The following is a 23196-nucleotide window of genomic DNA, read 5'->3' as shown; positions in this document are numbered from 1 at the left end:
AAAAGGCCTCACTGCCTCATTAACAGTAATATTCACCTGTTCTTACGTTCCTTTCCTCTTGTTAAAGGAGAGTTCTCTCTCCTACAATGGGTCAAATGCAAATCTTTCTACTTGTGCTCAAAATCCCGTGTTCTCCCAACCTTCCTGGGAAACTTACACTGTCAGTTATCCCATTTTCCTTGCATATTTAAACTATCCCTCTCAAATACAGCCTTCCATGTTTAAATATGCTCCAGAATCTCATCCATTAAACACAGACATACACACCGCCACACCCAACTCATGAGACCTCAACTACTACATTCAGTCATCCCCATTCATGGCTGAATTTCTGGAACTTTTCAGTTTTCATTTCCTCCCTCCCCCTTGTCCCTCAACCTGCTTCCAAATTCCACCTACAGGTGTCAATAAGGTCACCAGTGACTCGCTGGTAAATGCAAAAAACATTCTCCAATCCTCACCATACTTAATCTGCCAGCAGAATCAGATACTCTCCTCCTTGGCTCCTATGATACAACCTTCTCCTGGTTTTCTTTCTACTTTTCACTCACTTCTCTGTCTTATAATAGCCCATCTTTCTCAATTCAACCACATTGTAAGCAAATGACTCACAAATCTACGGCCCACATCTTCCATCACACTACAGACTATAACCACTGACCCTGGATATCACAAGGGCATATCAAATTTGCGACGTCCAAGATTAAACACACACTCTTCTTGCCCCCCTATACTTAGTTCTTCCCCAGTAAAAGATACCACCACCCATTATCTTTCTATGCAAATCCTAGAGAACCTCAGGAATCATCTTTGACATGTCTCCCTCCCTCATCACCATATCCAATCCATCACCAAATTCTACCTTATCACCTAAATATCTTTCTATTCCATGTGCTTCTCTGCACCGCCATAATGCTAATCCATTTTATCTCTGTAAACTACCTAGGCTACTACAACAGCCTAAGTGTGAAACATCACCATCACCACCACAACCCCACCTCCACGTACACTCACACCCTTTTTCTTCATGTATTATGAAGGTCAGTTTATTCCTTTTAAATTCTTTAAAGTTAGGCAAAGCACAAATTGCTTGTTTACATATATTCCTTCCCTATCTCATTCCCACAAGAGTGTGAACTTCACCAGGAGAGGATTTAAGTTTTAATTATCCTCATGGTCCCAACATAGAGCTTGGCATGCAACACATACTCAATAAAGGTTTACCAAATTTGTCTGAAATTCACCTTCTTTTAGAGAGTTAGAAAAAGCTTACATACATGAGACTTTCAGATGGCCTTATCATTTATGTTCCTGCTTCCAACATGAAGCAGTTAATAAAGCAAAATTAAAACTTCTAAAAATTATAATTTTGAATCTTCCAAATTTTTTTTTTTTTTTTTGAGACAGAGTCTTGCTCTGTCGCCTGGCTGGAGTGCAGTGGCGCAATCTTGGCTCACTGCAACCTCTGCCTCCTGAGTTCAAGCGATTCTTCTGCCTCAACCTCCCGAGTAGCTGGGATCACAGGCACGTGCCACCATGCCCAGCTGTTTTTTGTATTTTTAGTAGAGACGGGGTTTCACCATGTTGGCCAGGATGGTCTTGATCTCTTGACCTCATGATCCGCCCACCTCGGCCTCCCAAAGTGCTGGGATTACAGGTGTGAGACACTGCACCCAGCCAAATTTTCCAGATATTACATTAATAAAATACAATCCAAATTCTAATGACATTTCACAGTTTAAAAAAATTAAAAGCCATCAGATACAATATGATCATTTTCATGAAAAAAACAACTAAAAGAGTTTCAGAGAAATGGCAATTCTTTTCAATACTCAGTTACAAAGACATTTCTTAAAAGTGGGCCACATGTGGTGGCTTACACCTGTAATGCCAGCACTCTGGGAAGTCACAGCAGGCCAACTGGTCAAGCCCAGAAGTTTAGCCCAGCCTGGACAACATGGCAAAACTCTGTCTCTACAAACAAATACAAAAAATTAGCCAGGCATGGTAGTCCCGGCCACTGAAAGGCTGAGATGGGACAATCACCTCAGCCCACAAGGTCAAGGCTGCAGTGAGCTGTGATTGGCACCACTGCACTCCAGCCTGGATGATGGAGTGAAACCCTGTCAAAAAAAAAAAAAAAACCACACAAGTGAATAAATAGCAACACCCCAACATACATAAATTACATTTCTCCCTGGAGGAGGAGTTCATTCTCAAACACTGCTTCTTTTAAATTCTATAGCAATATCCTCTTCTTTTCAATCAACATTTAGAAAATGTTTCTCAAACTTTGTGAATATTTCATGAACATTTCATGAAAATGATGGTACTGTATCTGATGCCTCTCAAAATTCAGACTTCCAGGTCCCAGAACCACAAATTTTCTCTCAGTAGATGTGTAACGATATCCTAAAAGTAATAAATACACATGACGAATCGCTTAGGGCCAGGCACAGTGATTCCTGCCTGTAATCCCAGCACTTTGGGAGGCGAAGGCAGGAAGACCTCTTAAGGCCAGGAGTACCAGACCAGCCTAGGCAATACAGCGAGACTCAGTCTCTATAAAATTTTTTAAATTAGCCAGGCGTGGTAGTGCCCACCTGTAGTCCAAGCTTCTCAAGAGGCTGAGGCGAGAAGATTCCCTGACCCAGGAGTTTAAGGCTACAGTTAGCTATGCATGCCACTGCACTCCAGCCTGGGTAACAGAACGAGTTCCTGTCTCTAAAAAAAGTTTTTCTTAATTAAAAAAAAAAAAATAATCACTTAAGCATGCTTCCAATGGCTAAGGCAACCAGCCCCTACTGAAAATCTAATCTTAAAAGATACTACAGCAGTCCCTCCTTATCTACAGTTTTGCTTTCCATGGTTTCACTTTCTACAGTTTCAGTTACCCATAGTCAACCATGATATGAACACATTTAGATAATTTGTGAGACAGAGAGACAGAACATTCACATAACTTTTATGACAATATAATGTCATAACTGTTCTAGTTTATTATTATCTTACTGTACCTAATTTATAAGTTAAACTTTATCATATGTATATACAGGGAAAAAACATTGGTACAGATAGATAGATTTGATACTATCCATGGTTTCGGCATCTTCCAGGATCTTGGAATGTATGCCCCACTGACAGGCTTTTTAAAAACCTCTTTTCTATTTTCTTCTAGCTCTTCCATGATTAACTTTCATCACGAAATTATCAGTTTTATGATACACTAACAAACACTCCTTAAATATTCCTACTAAACTGACATTCACATGAGCTACGTTTACAGCTAATAAAACGATACTTCATTTGTTTCATGTAATTATAGTTCATGATATCTCCCAAAGCATACCACTACTTCCAGATGTTCTAACACCTGAACAAGTGTGAAAGTCACTGCACTAAAAACTGAAAATATGGCAGCAAGTATATTTTTTTCTATCAAGTTTATAATATTACAAATAAAATACATATTTGACCTAGGATGAACAACCTACGAAGGAAATTAACCTACATCATGGCAAAGCATTAGTCTGAAAGGTTCAATTTAATAACTTTCCCTACATTGTACTACTCTTGTTGGATATAAAATGAAGACAACCAACTCTCTGTGCAGAGTATTTTATGCCTATAATAGATATAACCTCATTCTCCCCAGAACCACATACTGAAGCTAGCCATTTTCCTTTCCAACCTACTCTTTGGCCCCAGTTGCCTGCTTTTTCCTAAGTCCTTATACTATACTCAATCTGTCGAACCACTTCCAAAGCATGATTTCCCAACTAGCAAACTCTAGATTTAAGGTGGAAGCAGACTGCTAACTCTTCTTCCTTTACGTAAAAATGAATATATAATGCCTCTTCTTTTCTGTTTCATGTCCTACCTACCTTACTAAACTCTTAATCCCTTATTTAATAAATTAAAAAATAAAAAGGCCATAAAATCCATACTATCCTACTTTCTAAATACATGTACCATGTATAAATTCAGTATGTGTGTGTGTGTATATGCATGTATATGTACATAAATATATAAAACATAAACCCTTAAATGATATAATCATCTAGTCAAAGAAAAAACTGAAATTTACTATAAAAAATGAGTAATTCAACTGAAATTAAAGATAAGATTTTTAACTGGAACATTTTCTATATACATAAAAACTATTATCAACATCTATATATTCATTTATATTCAGCAATCTAACTAATGAGTTAAAAACCAAAAATTTTGAACAAACATTGGTGCTTCTGTTCTCAATAAATAAATAAACAAACAGTCTCTTGGCCTCAGAGAAAGGTTATTGCTCTAAGATCAAAAAACTTGCCAACATCTGTACTCCCAAAATCTGGTATCGCCCAAAACCAGTTGGCAATCTTGAAAATGTCTGTTGAATAAAAAATGCCCCCACTCTGCTAGGCGCAGTGGCTCATGCCTATAATCCCAGCACTTCAGGAGGCCAAGATGGGAGGATTGCTTAAGTCCATGAGTTTGAGACCAGCTGGGCAACACAGCAAAACCTTGTCTCTAGAAAAAAAAAAATAGAAAAAATTAGCCCATGGTGACACATGACTGTAGTCCCAGCTACTTGGGGGGCTGAGGAGGGAGGATCACTTGAACCGAAGAGGTCGAGGCTGCAGTAAGCTGTGATTACACCACTGCACTCCAGCCTAGGTGAGAATGAGACCCTGTCTCAAAAAAACCCACTCTATCGAAGAGTTTCCATCAGGCAGGAGTTAATTAGCCTAAGTATAGTCCTTCATTGATTGTATAGTTTTAATCTACATGTACATAAAAGTTAAAAAAAAAACTATTCTTTTTAATTGGATCAGACATCAAACTAAACCAAATGAGAACGAAAAAAATACCCAGTGTAGATTCTCAGTTCAAGATGGCAAAATTAAGCTCATGTATTTAATCAATGCCACCAACACCTCAACCTAATGTCCACTAAAATAACTAAATGAATTTTTAAAAAATTAATAAATAAAAACACCTACGGGGAAAACCTGTATCTCCACTGGAACTCACAGAACAGTGACAAGCATATGTGGACGGACCCATGATGCCTCCAAGAAAAAAGGTTGACAAAGCATCTGGTTTAGCACTCATGTTGAGGATTAGAGATAAGGGACAGAAACAGACCAGGTGCAGTGGCTCACACCTGTAATCCCAGTACTTTGGGAGGCTGAGGCAGGTGGATCACTTGAGGTCAGGAGTTTGATACCAACCTGGCCAATATGGCAAAACCCCATCTCTACTAAAAATATAAAAATGAGCCAGGTGTGGTGGTGAACACCTGTAATTCCAGCTCTTTGGGAGGCTGAGGCACAAGACTCACTTGAACCCAAGAGGCAGAAGTTGCAGTGAGCCAAGATCACACCAATGCACTCCAGCCCAGGTGGAGTGAGACTCTGTCTCAAAAAAAGGGGGCCCAGGGAGCCAAAAATAAATAGAGGAGGCTGCCACAGCTAGCACCACAATCGATTACCAGCACTGAATTTTCCATTTTTGAATTTCAGTATTGCAAACAATGTGTTAGCAATAAACCTCCCTGTCTCACAGTTATCTAGCTATATTTTGCCCCTAGTCCCTGCAAACCATGAAACCAATGATATAGGAATGTAGATCATTCTGCTAAACCAATAATCTAGGAATGTCAATCAAACTGTTACACTGTTGCAAATCTAAAACTTTCTCTTCTTTCATCTACAGCTGAAATATTGGAATAGGAATCCACGTAAGTTTCAAAAGAATCCATTTCAACCAGCAATACTTAATACATATAGACACCATCCTACGATCATGGTCACCACAAAGAGACACTTGAAAAGACATAGAAGCGAAAAGAATGATTTTTCTATCAATTGGAGCGAAAATTTCTCCTGAAAAATTTACAGAGTCAGAGAAACAAATTTTAGAATATCATTAGAATTCCCAACTGGAGAAATCCCAATTAGAGAAATACTAAAGAAACTTAAAAGAAGACTGTGTTTATGAAAAGAGAACAATCTAAAATCAGGAGGATTGCTTTCGGCCACAAAACTACTCAATAATTTTCCAAATAAATACAACTGGGACAACAAACAGCAGATTGCACATGATGAAAAATCAGACAAACTTGAAACTTTCTCATAAAACATAAATAACAGAAATGATGAAAGAGGCACTGAGAGAATTCAGCTTCCAGGAATGATCGAGCAGACGGTTTAAACCAAGTCTCCCACTGAGAACAACTAGAAACTAGACAAAACACAAAATACCTGGGTAAAGGCAATCAAGGCAATCAAAATTCATCTCCAACAAATCTAACTAAATGCTAAAGGATATTCTCCAGGCAGAAAGAAATGATCCCAGATGAAAGATCGGAGATGCAGGAAAAAAATGAAGAGCAACTGAGAAAGGAAATACATGGGTAAATCTAAATGAATAACAATGAATTTAAATAACTAAATCTAAATGAATAGTGAATATGAAATAACATCTGATGGATCTTAAATATACAGAGAACTAAAATACACAACAATAACATAATAACATAAAAACAAAAGAGAAGGACAAATGGAATTAAAGTGTTATAGAGGCCTTGCACTGTCCAAGAAATCACACAAATAAGTTAAAGATGCATTAGGAACTACTGAACGAATAGTAAAAGAAATTATAACTGGCAAGCTAAAAGAAAAGGAAATACAAAATAACTTAAAATAATCCAAAGAAGGCAGGAAAAAAGAGAAAGGGGAATACAGAATAAGCAGGGCCGGCAGAAGTAAATAATAAAATGGGAGGTTTAAAGCCAAATATATGAACTATTACATTCAATAGACATGATTTAGTGAGAAGACAAAAACTGTCAGGCAAAAGAAAACAAAACTTAACCACATGCTACAAACATAACATAAATATACAACTACAAGGCCAAGTGCAGTGGCTCACATTTGTAATCCCAGCACTTTAGGGGGCCAAGGGAGGAGAATTACTTGAGCTCAGAAGTTCAAAACCAGCCTGGGCAATACAGTAAGACCTTGTCTCTACAAAAAAAAATAAGCAACTAGCTGGGCATGGTGGTGGGCACCTGTAGTCCCAGCTACTAGGCAGGCTGAGACAGGAGGATCACGTGAGTCCGAGAGGCACAGGTTACAGTGAGCTGAGATCACACCACTGCACTCCAGCCTGGGCAACAGAGTGAGACTGTCTCTAAATTAATTAATTTTAATAAAAGTACACAAAGTACAGAGAAGTCATATCATACACACATTTAAGTTAAAATAATTCGTCTATGAGAGTGAGAGAGACAGAGAGAGAATATAAACTAATTTAAATAGAACAAGTCTTTTTACCTGCCATTCATATCAGCACAAAATATGAGAAATGAACTTCTACCAGCTGAGCTCAGCTCCAGAATGCCTTAGTATGAGCAATCTCATCATACTGCAATCCTGGATTTCAAAAAAAAAAAAAAAAAGTTTCTCTACAATAGTACAAGTTTTTCTCTTTATTTGGTAGTTAACAAAAGAAATTATCTGCTCCAACATCAGTGGAAAAACTATAAATGACCAGCTTATTGAGAAAGAAAATACCAGCCACCAACTTGGGGCTTTCTTAAGGTTATGTTAAAAAGGAATTACAACAACACGCAATTTTCACTTTACTTGCTGAATTTAAAGATAATGACAAAGTAAAATACAACACCAATATGCCAGGTTTAAAAATAAATAAATAATCTCCCACCTGGTGATATTTTGGTGAAATTTCTAAATCTCTAATGGCAAACTCACATACGAAAATCTACAAACAGATTTTTTAAAAATCAAGTACCTAGTACCTAGAAAAGAGTTACATTACGTACAGCATGAAATGCAGGAAGAACTGCCCAGAGAGCTGTGAAAGAATAGGATTGTGATACAGAAATTTTATATCAAGGTCAAGCTACTATGCACATGGAGATGCAAATCTAAAAACTTAAGTGTGAACAAAGTGGAACTGCCAAGTTATCACAATGTTGTCTACCTTTCTTACCACAACATTTCAATAACTGACAAGACTGACTCTGAAACAGAAAAGCCTCTACTTAACTGTAACTACTCTGAAGAAGAAATAAATTCGCTCTTCCACAAAACTTACAGAATTTTTTTAAAGTATTCTTCAGAAAGTGGCAAACATTAACTCCTTAGAATTTCCCAGTACACACAATCCTGAAGCTTACTTCTGTGGCTGTGAACAAACTCCAGAGAAATCACTGATTCATAAAAGATGACCACAACATCTAACAGGAAATAAATGAAATCTTAAAAAGCAAATGCATAATGATAAAGTTAATTTTCATTAAAAGTGGGAACATACTATCTCCACCTTCCTTCCTACCATGACACATTATCTCGCCACGATTTCATCATCTAATAATCACCCCTCTGCTACATGTCAAATTATAAACTCCAAAATAAAAATGAACCTTTCAAGAAATAGTTTACAGAATGTTTCTGCTGCTTTTGCCTTTACCTTGCTTCATAATGCTCTGCATTTTACCCTCCTGGCCAAAAAACAAATAAACAAAAAAAGCCCACCCATCTAAAAATCCTACTTATGGCTTCAAAACCAGCTCAAGTCCTAAGAAACTAAGCTGAATATCCAAAGTAGACAAATCCTTATCCTCTTCAACATAAGCTCACTCATTTAACAATCTATTTACATACAGCCATCAGATAAAAATAAAAACCAAATCATGTTATCTAATTTTCATGTCTTTTTAGCTAGCCCCTCCATCGAGTATACAATAACAAAAACAACAATAGTAACATTTTACATTCCACGAGTAAGCCAGGCTCTGTTCTTAGCATGGACACATATGAGGTCATTCACTGTCCATTTCAGCCCAGTTGGGTGAGCGGTTATGATATATGTCATTTAAAGAATTGTTCAAAATTGGCTCTGTACGCCTGTGCTCTCCCTGCCTACTGTTCTAACCCGGGGCCATGACATGCCTGCAGGGTTAAGGGAAAGAAGTGACATTACTTTAGCACTAGCTCATTTATTCACACAGGTGTTCCTCAATAAACCTCCATGGGCAAACTGAGCTTTCTCATTTTACATAATTCTTATTCTAGGTCCTTACTTAGCTTTAATAGTGTTATTTTTTCTATAAACAGAGGAACATTTCCTTCCTTTGGAAACCCAACTATGGGTGTATGCCTAAGTCTCTGCCCCAGGCTTTCTGTTTCCTTCCTAAGTGTCATGAACTACAGTCATGGCTTGAACTATCATCTCCATCAGACAACCTGTGAGCCTACATTTCTGGCCTAGACTTCTCAGCTGAGCCCTAATTCTGTTATCCCTTGAAAGGAACATTCTACTGACATCTCAGGCTCAAAGTGTCCAAAATGGAACTAATATCCATTGTTCTCAAATTTGATTCTTTTTAACCCACTTTCCACTTTAAACCACCACAGTACCTTGGATCAAACTGGCATTCAAGTATTTGACTAAATGAACTTAATCGCTCCAAACCAAAACTGTTCTGTCAAAAGAGGTAATAGCATGTTTTAATTCCTATTTGTTACTCAAATCAATGAATATTTAACTTTTTCCTCAAATTATAACAGTTTTAAAGCTTATGAATCCACATCAGTGAGCATGAGCAGTAGTGAGCAGAAGTCAGATAACTAACTCAATTACTCAGCTTGCTTATCACTAAGAACCACAAGCAGTGATGGAAGTTTTGACAAATTATAAAGTTTTAAATTATTCCTATTCTTAATTACATATTCTTTACATTTATAAATGAACCAATGATTCAAGAAAAGATATAGAGATATGAATAAAATACATGAATAGGCAATTCTCAGAAACAATATAAACCATCAATAAGAATCTGAAAAGATGCTGAACTCCATTAATATTTTTAAAATGTAAAATTTACAGACATATTTTTTTTCTTCTATCAAACTGGAAAAAAGATTAAGAAGTCTGAAAATAACCAATATGTTGGCAAGGATGTGTGGAAACAGACACTCTCTTATTTGGTGCTCAAAGGACTGTAAATCAGCTGTTTAGTAAACAATTTGGAAATAATGTGAATACACATGCCCTCTTGCCCTACAATTCCACATCCATAAACTTATTCTGTGGTTTACATGCACATATCCACAAATGGGGACATTTATAAAAGTGCATTATTTGTTTGCAATCAAAAATCTGGGAGTATTAAAAAGAAATTGTTTAAATAAATTATGATATATCCATAAAATACAATATCACATGGCTATCAAAACAACTCTGATAAATGTATACACACTCACATGGAAAAATGTCCTGTAACAAGTTAAAAATTAGTATGCACAGCAAAATCCAACTCGTTATTTTTGTTATATATGCAGCGGATATAAGTATATAATTGTATGTCTAAAACAAACCATAGCTATTAAAAGTGATTACTCTGGGGAGAGAGGCTGGAGTGTATGATTTCACATTTTATTTTATGTAGTACAAAATGTTATATTTTCAACAATAAAAAGTCAACAACTAACTTTATCCTCAAATTAAAAATCTACATACATATTTTAGCAATCAGGTTTAGTAACACTGTCAATAAAGGTAAATGTTGTAGCCAGATGGGTAGGAACCATACCCTGCCACCTCACCTCCCCTCCTGGTCACATTTCCTTTCTTCCTACCTCAGGCATCAACCTGAATCCTTATTAGTTTGAGGTGAGATTAAGACTCAAGAGATTTCTGAGGCAAGATCTACCTCCCAGATAGCAGCTGCATCTACAGTAGGAGTGGATAAAAGGAAAGGCCAGGGGTAGGCAATATCCATTAGCAGTAACGGAAAGGGAAAGAAATTTTCCTCAACCTGGCTGAGATCATAACTTCTGAAGATGGGAAGACCTCTGTGTTCTTATGCTTAGTTTAAGTATCTTTCCTTGCAACTGTCACAACCTTCTGTTGTCGGGGGCATTTCCCAGGATAGTCCTTCTACTCACTACTGATCAGCTATGGACTGAGAAATTAGATTACACTGTTTGTTAGAACTGCCTATGAATTAAAGATAGGCTCTGAACAAAGTCATTTGGGACTCTGAGAATCGTACTTACTTTGAAAATTATTTCTCTTATTCCCTAGTCTTCAGTTATATTCCGGAAGTAGGGTGCATATTGGTTGAGTTCTATGTAGGTGAGGTATTATTAGTAAACAGGTTAGGCCAGCACAGTGTCACATCTGTAGTCCCAGCACTTTGGGAGGCTGAAGCGGGTGGATTGCTTGAGTCCAGAGTTTGAGACCAGCCTTGGCAACATGGTCTCTACAGAAAATGCCAAAAAAAAACAAAAATTCGCTGGGCAAGGTGAGGCATGACTGTAGTCCCAGCTACTTGGGAGGCTCAGGTGGGGGATCACCTGAGCCTGGAAGGGTGAGGCTGCAGTAAGTCGTGATCATGCCACCCATTCCAGCCTGGGTGATAGGCTGAGACCCCATCTCAAAATAAAGAAGTAAATAAAGGGGTTATCACCACAAAAATTTATGCACACAATCCCTCGAATATACAACACTATATAAATTTAAAACAACGAATTGCCAGGGTGCAGTGGCTCATGCCTGTAATCCCAATACTTTGGAAGGTCGGGATGGGCAGATCAATTGTGGTCAGGAGATCGGGACCAGCCTGGCCAATATGGTGAAACTCGATTTCTACTAAAAATACAAAAAAAAAAAAAAATTAGCAGGGTGTGGTGGTGCATGCCTGTAGTCCCAGGTATTCGAGAGGCTGAGTCAGGAGAATGGCTTGAACCTGGTAGGCAGAGGATGCAGTGAGCCAAGATTGCACCATCACAGTCCGGCCTGGGCAACAGAGCGAGACTCAGTCTCAAAAAAAAAAAAAAAACAACTAGTAATCCTACCTCCAACTTCTTCAAAAGCTTTCAAGAATTAACCAGAAAGATCTTAAAATTTTATTTGTTACACTTAAAGCTATGCTGTAAATTTTAAAATTATAAATGAAACTTATAATTTGTTATTCTATCCCTAAATTTGTAAATTATAATGCTATTATCTTAACTAGACCTCATAAATAAAGACACATTTTGGGATTTTTTTTTTTTTTTTTACCACTACAGCAGAAAAACAGAAACATTCTATTTTCAATTTCCACATAGTATCATTTCAAAAATTCACTCTGCTCAGGACTCCTTAGTAAGTTTTACTATTACTGACAATAAACAGTTCTGAAAATCAGTATGATCAATCTCCAGATTTCCAAAAAACATGGGAGTAGCTGCACCCCAAGATGGCTCAATTATGAGCATTCTCATACATTCAAACGCCGAAGTAATCACTTAGAGGAAACTCCTTCTTGAGAGTTCTAGTCTGCTAGCTTTATAAAACTAAGTTAGGACTACTCTAAAGATACAGAACCAAAATTAGGAGGAAGAGCAGCACTATTCCCTGATCAACGGTAACATAATGACTCCAGAATGTATTTTTCTACCTACAGCAGTAATAGCACTTTGTCTCACCGAATCAAGTTACCTAATATCTACTTCATCTCCACCATTAGACCAAATGCTTCCTGGGGACGGAAAGCACGTCCAATTCATCTTTATTTATACAGTGTAGTTTTGTGTATAATTGGCCAAAATTACTGCAACTCTTAGCTTTGCCTATAGAACTGACTTAAAAAAAAAAGTTAAATTTAAGGATTTTTGCTATAAACTAATTTTAAAGAACGTTATTTCCAATGGTTCTTTTACAAAGGAAAAGCAGAAACACACAATCTGAATTTCAGACCACCAACCTGCTAACTCCTCAGAATTCAAGCTCTGACTTCATTCAGTAAAATAAAACATATATAACCACCATACCTCCCTGCCTTTTCTTTATATATGGGAGTCAAACAGGGAATCAAAAACTGTTCATATAAGCCAGCTCTGTAACCTGGTCAGTTTACATCCCTTCCAAGCCTAAGAGTAAGCATCTAAAATTTCTGGTAGTACTATATCTTAAAATACCTCACAATTACTTAACACTGAGCCTATACAACTCAGCCCTAAAGCCATTTTTGCACATAAAAAATAAAATCATATACAATTATTTACAAGTAACGTAGCAGATTTTCCCATCATATCCTACTTTGCACTAGAAAAAAAAGTGTACAATACAGGTATTGATCGACTTACGACCTATGCAACTTACGACCATTCGACTTTAGGACCACAATCGCTAGCCAGGACTGCTCCGCGTCTGGCAGCGCAAACGTTGCCCAGCTGGGCGTACGACAGTGCGGACCAGCTTCCGGCAGCACTACCATCTCTGCGTGCATATAGCCTACTCAACTTACGACCAAATTGTGTTACGACCGGTCTGTCGGAACCAATCGTGGTCGTAAGTCAAGCACTAGCTGTAACTTGAGCTTTAGGGGATGACAAAAGGTGGCTTTTGTATCCAAAAACCAGAAATGACCAGTGCTAGAACACAATAAACAGAAGTTATTAAGCTGAAATAAATCCACTGTTCCATTTTATAGACTCCAGAGTAAGAGAAACTTGAAGGTAGAAGGGACCTTTGAAATTACTTGTTATTAGCTCAACCCTTCATTAACAGATGAACCTGTATTTTAAAATATGGCCTTAAGTACCCAAAGTTCACAATTAAAACCGATAAAACCTTTAAAAAGTTATAAAAGTATTAGTAAATGGTATTATTCTTAATGATACCATTACTTTTCTACAATAAATGGAACCCTGACCCCCACATGCACACGTTAACTTTTCACCAGCAATCCTATATGTGGGAATCCAAAATACAGAAAGACCATAAGCAAGAATACGTTCATCACAACATTCTTTATCACAGCAAAACAGTAAAAACAACTTCAATACAGGGGAAGACACAATTAGCAACAGAATGCAGAGGAATACAGAACATAGGCTTTGAAGTTGCAAAGACCTAGATTCCAATGCCAACTTTTCCACATGACAGGCCATGAGACCTTTGGCAAGGCACTTAATACTTGAGACTCAGTTTCCTCATCTGTGGAATGTGACGATATTGCCATTTTCCTCACAAGACTGTATGAAAGAATAAATACATGTGAAAAAGCATGGCACAGTGCCTGGAACTCAGGGAGTGTTCTATAAATACTACATTTATTAGCCACTATTACTATATTTGCTCGCTGCTCCCTGGATTATTATACACACATTTTAAATAATGGTTATAGGAAAATCTGTATGTACTGGCATGGAAGGATCTCCAACACACTAAGTGAAAAAACAAGTTGAAAACAACAATAGGTAGTATAATCCACCTTATGGGTAAAAAAAAAAAAAAAAACTATATACACATATGCACATGTAAGGGAAGATATTAAAAGGGGTTATTTATGGGTTTAAAAAATAGAATTCGTGAGTAGAAGTGATAAAATATTCTAGTCTACGTACTTTTATATTGTTTGACTGCAAACAAACATATATTTATGTATTTTTAAGTAAGTTTTTAAAATAAAATGGTTTAAAGATAATATGACAACAAAGAAAAATGGTATAATGTCAAGGGAAAACATTCGAGTCATACATACACCATGATTACAATGTAAAAAGATAATGTGCCACATAGACAGTAACTAGAAAGAAACATACCAAACTTATATCAGTGGGTCTGAATGACTTTTTTTGCTGCTATTTACAAAATTTTTGAATCAAAAAATTCTCTTCATTCTAAATGAATCCAAAATTTGGGTTCTATTTTAAAATCATCTTTCACTGGCTTGTGTTCCATGACAAAGTTAATTTTTCAAAATCTTAAACACAAAAGTTTTTTTTTTTTACTTCACTTAGTTTTCCAGTCAATATGATCTTACCTACAGTCATTTCCTCTGACTGCTCTCCGATTATTGATGCAACTTTACCCAGAAGCCTAAACACTTACCAATGATGTGGTAAATACCTCCCAATTGCATGGAAGTCACTAACACAATAAAGCATTTGCAAAAAAGACTATTAAATAGAGCCTCCATATAATAAGATTTATTAAGGTTACCCCAATATTTTAATTGTGGTAGAGAAAAACTCATAGGAAACCAACAATAATCAATTAAGCCAACAGAAAAAAAATCCACACTTTCAAATAATTTAATAGAATTACAAAATATTTTTAAAGTTCACAAAGAAACAGTAAGGCCATTCTACATAGGTACAGTACTTTATAAACAATTTTACATTTGATTTTTCTGACAATCCAGTTAGGCAGGCAAGGTATTATTCTTGCCTGCCTATATCCCCCAACTTACAGATGTATGTGAAGTTGTAGATCCACAAGTCATACCCCATATCCTCTGCCTTCATGTATGTCTTTTCACTGTCCTACATCATGTATTAATTTTCATACAGTTTATTTAAAGCAGTCACATTTGTTATCTTCTTTGAGCATTCATACCAGAATTCTATGATCTCTTTTGTGCCTCATTCTGACAGGCAGAGCAACGCATCAGTCCTTTCTTTTAGATGACTCAGTAAGATCAAAGATCTTTCCAAAGATGATAAAACCAAAAAACACTAAAACCACAGCATATCCAGGAGGATGACCAAGCTTACAAAAGATCTGAAAACTACGTAATGTGAAGAGAGGTTGAAGGAATTAAGGATGGTTAACTTTAAAAGGACAAGGCTATGGGGGAAGGGCAGAGGCGCCCACACACACATGTAAACATGTACACACGAAATATGATTAGACATGTGAAGGGCCATCATATAAAGCAATTGCATTTGTGCTGTATGGCCCTAGGGTTTAAAGACAAAGGCAATTCAACACTCATTCAACAAACATTTACTGGTTATCTCCTCTACGCCAGATGCTAGTGCTACACTAGGGAAACAAAGGTGAAAAAGACAACCCGGCCAACCCTCTGGAGGTTGAAACTAGCAGAAGAGATAAGAAAATAAATAATACAAAATAAAAAGTACTCAGGAAACTATGGACACACAGAATGGTGACTAAAACTCTCTTTGGAAGAGGGGGCTGGTGGAGAAAAATTCACTGATTAGCTAAGGAATTTCAGAAGTGGACAAGGTGAGAAGTGGCTTAACAGGAAGAACAGCATGTGCAAAGGCACAGAGACCTGAAGCTGTGTAGTTAATCTGAGTGGTGGAATGCAAGGTGCATGTTAGGGGTGACAAGAGACGAGGCTTTATTGGGTTTGTGGGAACAGAGGTAAAGAATACAAAGGGCCTCATAATCTCCAAGTCATGGAGTTTACGTTCTAACACCCAAGCTACAGAACACTAATGAGAGATTTTAAGTAGGAGAGTGGCATGCTCAGGAAAATATTTCAGAAAGCTCATTCTAGCAGGACAGACTTCTCAAGGGTAACAGTAGAGACAAAGAGACTAATTATTGTTAGTCCAGGTGGGGATAAAGATGAAAAGATACCGATTCAGAGTCAAGAAACAGCTGAGAGGTAAAAAGCAAAAAGAACTATCAGCTATGGGAACAGGGGAAGAGAAGGTCTTCTTGATCTCAACTTGGACAAGTGGATGAACAGTGACGACCAAGGCAGGCAACACAAGACAACTCCATGCAATCATTCCAACAACATGAGAGATGGAGGCCAAGAACTGGTTTGGTTTTTAGAGAAAGAGGATGAGGGAAGCAGAAGGGAAGATGACAGAGTTTAACTCTGGACTTGAGTAATGTAAGATGCCTATTTAGTGAAGGTACCGAGTGGCACGTGAGAAAGAGTAGACTAAGAAGGTCCTTAGCTCACAGGTGGCAACAGTGAGCAGAGAGTACACAGAATAAGCTTTAGATACCAATATTTAATCAGTGAGTGAAAGAAAAGCCTGAAAGACAGATGAAGAATTAATCAGAAGACAGGGAAATGCTGAAGAAGGCAAGAAAAGACGGACAAATGTAAGAAGGGTGGGCAGGGTGAAAGCTACAGTGAAATGTAAGGTATGAAGCACAATTTTCTAACGGAAGTAATTCAATACAGAATGGACTACCCTGTAAGGCAATGAATCACATCATGAAATAAATGGTTCAGGCAGAAGCTATAGAGTCCTCAGTGAAGAATGCCCACTCTAAACAGAGAAGACCTGCATTGCACAGACTGCTGTCATGTCATCTTCCCCAAGGTCCCTACGTATCTTTTCAGTAATCTGCCCTTCTTCACAATACAAGATTGTGTTCCTACTCAATTCCAACCCTCCTCCCTTGCTGACCATTTTCTACCACCAGTCCTTTACTTTTTACTTTTTCCTCCACCTGCATATGTTTCTACGTCTAACCTCAGATGGAAAAATACCTTCCATTTATCCTATTGTCCCTGATATCTATTTTTCTCCACCTTTTACTACTGAACATACCCACTCTCTACCATCTATTCACTATAATATCCTACGAAAAGATTTCTGAGTCTATCACTCTACAAAAATAAAAAAAATAAAACGACTGACAAAGGACACCTGATTTACCGACAGCTCGTCCCAGTTCCTGCTTACTCGGTTCTCCAGTCCCTTGATGTCTTCCGCAGTTTTATGGCAGAACTGACCAACCCCTCCTTATTGCAGTTATTTCTTTCGCTTTTGTAATGAAGCAGAGAGGTTTATAGGAAGCACTCTGGACAGAGAATCAGAAGATCTATGTTCTAGACCCAACCACAACACTAATTACCTGTGCGCCTCCCCACCTCCACTCCTACTCATTCCTCAGATCTCAGTTCTTGTGAGACACCCTAACACCCAGACAAGGTTATGTCCCTCCAGTACCCACTTTCTCAAAACCTATTCTCCTTTGTAGTGCTTATCACAATTTTTAAATTATATAATTAGTAGCTGGATGGCTATCTTTCCTACCCACACACCAGACTGTAAACTCCATGAAGGCAGAGAGCATATGGCTTGCACCTCATCCGTGCAAAATGAAGAGCCTGTCAATTGAGTAAATGTTGAAACAGATGTTAAGACTACTTCCTAAGAGACTGCTTATATTGTTTTTATTATCCTAAGTAATAAAATTACTAACATTTTAGTCACTTACAAAATTATCGATAAAACTTTAAACAAAAGCTCCATCTATTACCTGATACATGGTGAACTACATATGAATTTCCTTATAAAATAGATCATGAGTAACAGGAACTTTTTTCCGAAATAGTTATATTTCTCTTGCCCATCTAAGAGACAGGTGGAGAGTAACCTACATTTCAGCACCAAAATGTGTTCTAAATCGTATGTGGACTGAATGTGCAAATGTAGATTCTGACATAAGTAATGTTTAATTTGACATTAAAACACCGTTGTTTACGTAGCTGTTTAGAGAATACCCACTGGTACTTTAGGTTTAAAGCTGTTCTTTAACACTGGCAAAAGCCATGAGTTACATACACACACTGTGAGGAAATGAAAAGTTTATCAGTCACATTACCTTGTAGTGTGATTTTAAATATTATTTCATATAAATCAGGGAAAAACAAGTACTGGATCAGCGGTAAGACTGCTTTCAAATGTAAAAATTTCATACCTCACACAAGTGAAAGTTTTGTCAAGTTTTATGGTACACCACCTTGGACAAACAATTTTAACAGATTACATGCTAATTTGCCCTTCAACTGCTGAGTGTATCCTGCTCAACAATACCGTAAGGTCCTTCCCGGAAGGCTCGGCATTTTTGTTCGTTGGTCCCCTTAAGTAAATAGGAACACAGGTGATTTCAGTAATCTACAATATCCCAAAACAGATCTGCAAATGGCTTTTGAGGTTCAATATGTTTATACATTGCCATCCGAAAACATAGTGCAAGTACTTAAAATCCGATGCTTAGACAATTCCCTCGGTTAAGAGTGGTTAACAGGCTGTAAATATAGTTGCAATCCCCAGGAAAGGAGAGGCATTTCATAACGGAAACACTAACAGATACGATCACTCCGAGCCGCTCTCCAAGGCGTCCTCATCGTTAAGTCAACACCAGGGGTTGTGGGCAGGCAATTGTGCCCCTCTGACACCCCCGCTCTTCCGCAGACTCCTGCTCCAATCCCCGCGCGAGGAGTCCCTCGAGACCAGCCAGCGCTTCCCCGAGACTTCGGAGGCTGGGAAATCCCTGGCCCGGGAACTAGGAGTTCAAGCCCCCTCCCCTTTCCTTTCCTGAAAATTAATGAATTGGCCATCCGATTGTTTATTTAATGAGGTGTGTAGTGGCCTCTACTGGTGCCAGTGTGAGCACAAGAATGTCCCACTCTTACAAGTGGGATGAGCCTGGGGGAGGGGAGAGCGGCGAGGGGTGAACCTGCCTCCAGGTACAAAGCGCGGAACTAGACCCCGGCGCCCCCGATCTGCCCCCCGGCAGCCGCCCCTCCCCTGGCGGCGCCCCCTCTCGCCCTTCCCCTCCCCACCATGCGCTATCCCCTTTCTCTTCGGCAACCGGAGCCGAGGCAGAGAAGTTCCTGCACGTTTCCTCCAGGATCCTAAACAAAAACACCGCAGCCGCCGGCGCTGGAGCCGGAGCCGCGCCCCCGCGCCCCCCAGGCCCGCGCCCGCCGCTTACCTGGGGATTGCGGCGCGGAGCCGCTCCTGGCAGCCGCGGCGCCAGGCGCCCGGCGCCCAAGCAGCAGCAGGCAGTAGAGCCAGAAGGAGGAGGTGCTGAGGAGTCGCCGGGCTCCCCGCTCCGCCGCCATCTCTTCCCCGAGAGTGAGCGGCGGCGGCGGCGACAGCGCCGCGGAGCCCTTGCCTCCTTGCCTCCCGCGCGCCTCAGCCGGTCCTCGCTGCAGGCTCGGCTCCCGCGGCCGCCGCTGCTCCAGCCCGGCCCGGCCCAGCCCGCGCGGCCCCTCTCGCGGGAGGGGAGACTCGGGGGCGCCTCCCTCCTGCAGGGGGGCGGGGAGGGGAGGAGAGCGGAGAGGGGGAGTCAGTACATTCCGGGGCGGGGGGGTGGATCGGTCTCCAGGTTCCAGGCGCCGCCACCCGCCGCCGACTCCGGCTCTACACACCAGCGCGAGGGGGGCGGAGACCGCGGAAGGCGGGGGCGGGGGGCGGAGGGCGGGAGTCCGGAGTCCCGGGCGCGCGCACGCGCACGCGCGCGCCTCCCTCGCCTGCACCTCCTGGTCTCAGCGCGCGGTCCGCCCCCGCTCCAATCCCGGCTGCCGCCTCGCGGGCCGCAGCGGGCCCGCTCCCCTCCCCCTACTCCCCAGAGCCGCGGACGGGCGCGGGGCGCGCGCGCCGGGCGCTGCTGTTAGTGGCGTCAGGGAAACCCCGGAGAAGCGGATTCTCCTCCTCCTCCCGCCCGCTCGCTGCAGCCCCTCGGCCCCGCGCGCCCCCGCCTCCTCCTCCTCGCCCCGGGAACAAATTCCCCATCTCACCTCCCCAGACGCCTCTGGCTGCGGAGACCTGAGGGCGAGCGGCGCTCCGAGCTCAGGCTGGTCCGCGAGGCCGGTGCGGGCGCGCACCTCTGCTCTGTCGGGGCCTGGAGCCTCTATATAGGGCCTCAGAGGAAACCGAATGGCCTCCGGGAGGAAACCTGGGTGCGCAGAGGGTCGGCGTGGGGATTTATGTGCTCGCCAAAAACAATAGCGATCCCGCCCGGCTCTGGCTGGGCCTGGCGCGGCTCCCGTGGGAGGGGGCCGGCCGTGCTGCCGCTGACCTCCGGCTTCCAGGCCGGGCCGCCCTCGCCGCGCGTTTCCCCCGGGCAGCGCCGGGACCCGCCCGGACCGCGGGGCCCGCGCCCACACCCGCGTCGCTCGGCCCGGGTCCAGGGAACTAGGCGCAGACAAAGGTGCCCGCTGTCCACTTCCTTAGCTCGTGCGGGGGCCCCGACTGAGCCCTGGGACTCCCCGGGGGCAGTCCTCTCGCAGTAACTGCTACGTTTTACCTGTACCTTTGCGGGACACTTGGCGCTTTCCTACCTGGGAATCCCGTCTTTGGCTAATAAACCGGGGAACAAGCGGGATACGATTTTAAAGCACTTAGCAATCGTGAGGCAGCACCCAGGCTACCCAAAGTTAGGAGAAAGCAGTTTGTAGTTCCACCGGTGATGAGACTATTGATCATCACCCATGGAAATTTTTTAAAGAACATTTCTTTGATTATGCAATTAGAGTCATGTTTGGTGGTTAATAGGAGTTCGGTTTTATTCACTCTTCTGTATAGTCGATAACCGAAATATCTTGCTTCCCACAAGAAAAATGACTATTTCACTGACTAACATATCCCTCTGTGCTTTCTCGTAGTTACTTTCTTCAGATATTTTATTCTAAAGCACCAAAATGAATATAAGGCGTGGAACATCGGTAGGGAAGAGCTCAGAATCTTCATGAAACCTCTTAAATCATCAAAACGGTGAAATTAGGAATTTTCATCCCAGTTATTTAATAGAGCAAACACAGGCTTATCGTTCTTCTCTAGGAAAACCATTTAAATACCTTTTTGTTTTGGTTAGAGTTGTGAACCAGCAAAAATATTTCCTAAATACCCGTGATTGACCTGTTAAATTAGAAATAGATTACCTCCCAATTACTTCACAAGTATTTGCTTAATTAACCTTTAATAATCACATCATTATTAAGTTTTTCTGAGATAATTAATGAGAAAAGCTCTTTGGAAACTGTAAATTGCCTTGCAAATGCTAATTTCCTGGTATCTTTTCTAAGTCTGGAAAAATTTCATTATATTAAACCTATAACATGTATAATATGACTTCTGAAATGAAGCTTACATTTACCTCCAAGTTTTGAAAAATATATGAGTTGTGGCTAACAACAGGCTGATTTTTATATATGACTTCTGTGAACTGTCTCACTGATTTATCAGCCCACTGTGTATATCAGGTTTATTTCAAAAAGTTTAAAGTACTTGCATATTTCTAACTTGTGATTAAATCACAATTTTAATAAAACCCACTCTATTAAACCACTAATAGATGGGGCCCCAGATTAAAGCTACAGATTCTGAATCAGTTCAAGATAGTTAAATAAGTCTGGCACACACTTGAATTCAGCTCCTTTGTTTCAAAGTCACTGATACTGTCAACATGCCCTTTAAAAATCATCATTGAGTAATTAACCTGTTCTTTGTCTAGTAAAGCATATCTGAGAAAAGATTTTCTTAGGCATCTCTTTTATCATTCTTATTCTCCCAACAAGATTTTCAACAAATACTTCAGTCTGCACCTATACTGCTAATCAACACTTTTATGTTGTTTAAACTATCAGTCTATGAAGAGATATTAAACCACTCGTGAAATTAACACTTTTTTTATCTAAGTAAAGTTAGAACATGAGGTCCACGTTCAAGGAATAGTGCACAAAGAAACTTTAGAGCAAAGAAAACAGAGTGGCCATTGTGTGTCAGTAAAAGTTATCAAAATGCAGGCCAAAAATAACTAGACCAATATCTTGTGAAATTTATGCTAAGTATATTTTGATATAAAAATTAAATGAAATATTAAAGCCTGTGAATATAAAACTTGGTAGGAATCTTATTCTCTACAGTAAAAGGGTTACTTTTTTCAACATTAGAAAGGACATACAATTCAGTGTTTAATGCTGTCACTAATGAGATTCTGCAGCTGATTCCCTGGCTGAATCCCAGTATCTGAGGTAGAAAAGAAAGCTAGTCCCCTGACTGGCAGATCTCAGGACAGAACACTTCCTAGTCACAGCAGACTTCAACTGCAGGTTGCCCCAGTCTTAAGAAGGTGATTTTCTTCTGCACAGAGATAGATATTTTTCTATATGCCCTTTACATTCCACTAGGTAAGAATTTTTATTTTCTCCCGGTCTCCTTCAAAAGCCACCTGTCCTAGGAGCCATCTCTGATTAAGTGTAATTAAAAAGGATACGTGCTCCTTTTTAACTACAAAGCCTGCTCAATATTAATTTTGCTTGTCACGTGTTGCTTAGTTAATCACATATCTTTAGTTCAACAACAATCTATTAATTCAACAAAAATTATTGAAGACCTGTTTTCACCAAGTATTGTGCTAGATGCTGGGATAACAAAATTATTGGTTCATTCATTTAATATTTATAAAGTACATCCTGTGTCTCTGGTCCTGGCCTGTGTTAAGGGAAGACAGTGATGAGCCAGATGATAAACAAAGTTCCCAGTCTAGCAGAAAGAGTAAACAATTAAAGAAGTATAAGGACTGTTACCGTAAGGAAAGATAAGGAGTGTGGGAAAACTTAGTGAGAGCATCTAACTTGACTAAATTGTGTGTGGGGGTGGGGGG

General features: G+C 40.0%; 1 protein-coding gene and 1 long non-coding RNA gene across 11 annotated transcripts in view; one reads left to right on the top strand and one right to left on the bottom strand.

Annotated features, from left to right (window-relative positions):
- Positions 1 to 19852, bottom strand: part of NEO1 (neogenin 1) — a 249702-nt gene extending 229850 nt beyond the window's left edge. For 7 of the 10 annotated variants that reach the window (XM_032244754.1, XM_032244762.1, XM_032244761.1 and 4 more), the window contains exon 1: positions 19522 to 19832. In XM_032244754.1, coding sequence (XP_032100645.1) covers positions 19522 to 19651 — 130 coding nt within the window. In that variant the 5' untranslated portion in view covers positions 19652 to 19832. Of the gene's footprint in view, positions 1 to 19521 lie in introns of all 10 variants that reach the window. The other 3 variants (XM_032244763.1, XM_032244759.1, XM_032244757.1) reach the window with 2 other exon arrangements.
- A 320-nt stretch (positions 19853 to 20172) lies between these two features.
- LOC116527652 lies at positions 20173 to 21662 on the top strand. The gene is made up of 2 exons (XR_004258654.1): positions 20173 to 20491; positions 21197 to 21662. It is a non-coding gene; the product is annotated as an uncharacterized LOC116527652 (long non-coding RNA).
- Positions 21663 to 23196: the final 1534 nt, after the last annotated feature.

Source organism: Sapajus apella, unplaced genomic scaffold (genome assembly GCF_009761245.1).
Source record: "Sapajus apella isolate SASKATOON/1434 unplaced genomic scaffold, GSC_monkey_1.0 scaffold55, whole genome shotgun sequence".
Classification (NCBI taxonomy): Eukaryota; Metazoa; Chordata; class Mammalia; order Primates; family Cebidae; genus Sapajus; species Sapajus apella.
The sequence above is the reverse complement of the archived record's forward strand: the minus strand, read 5'-3'. Positions and strand labels throughout refer to the sequence as shown.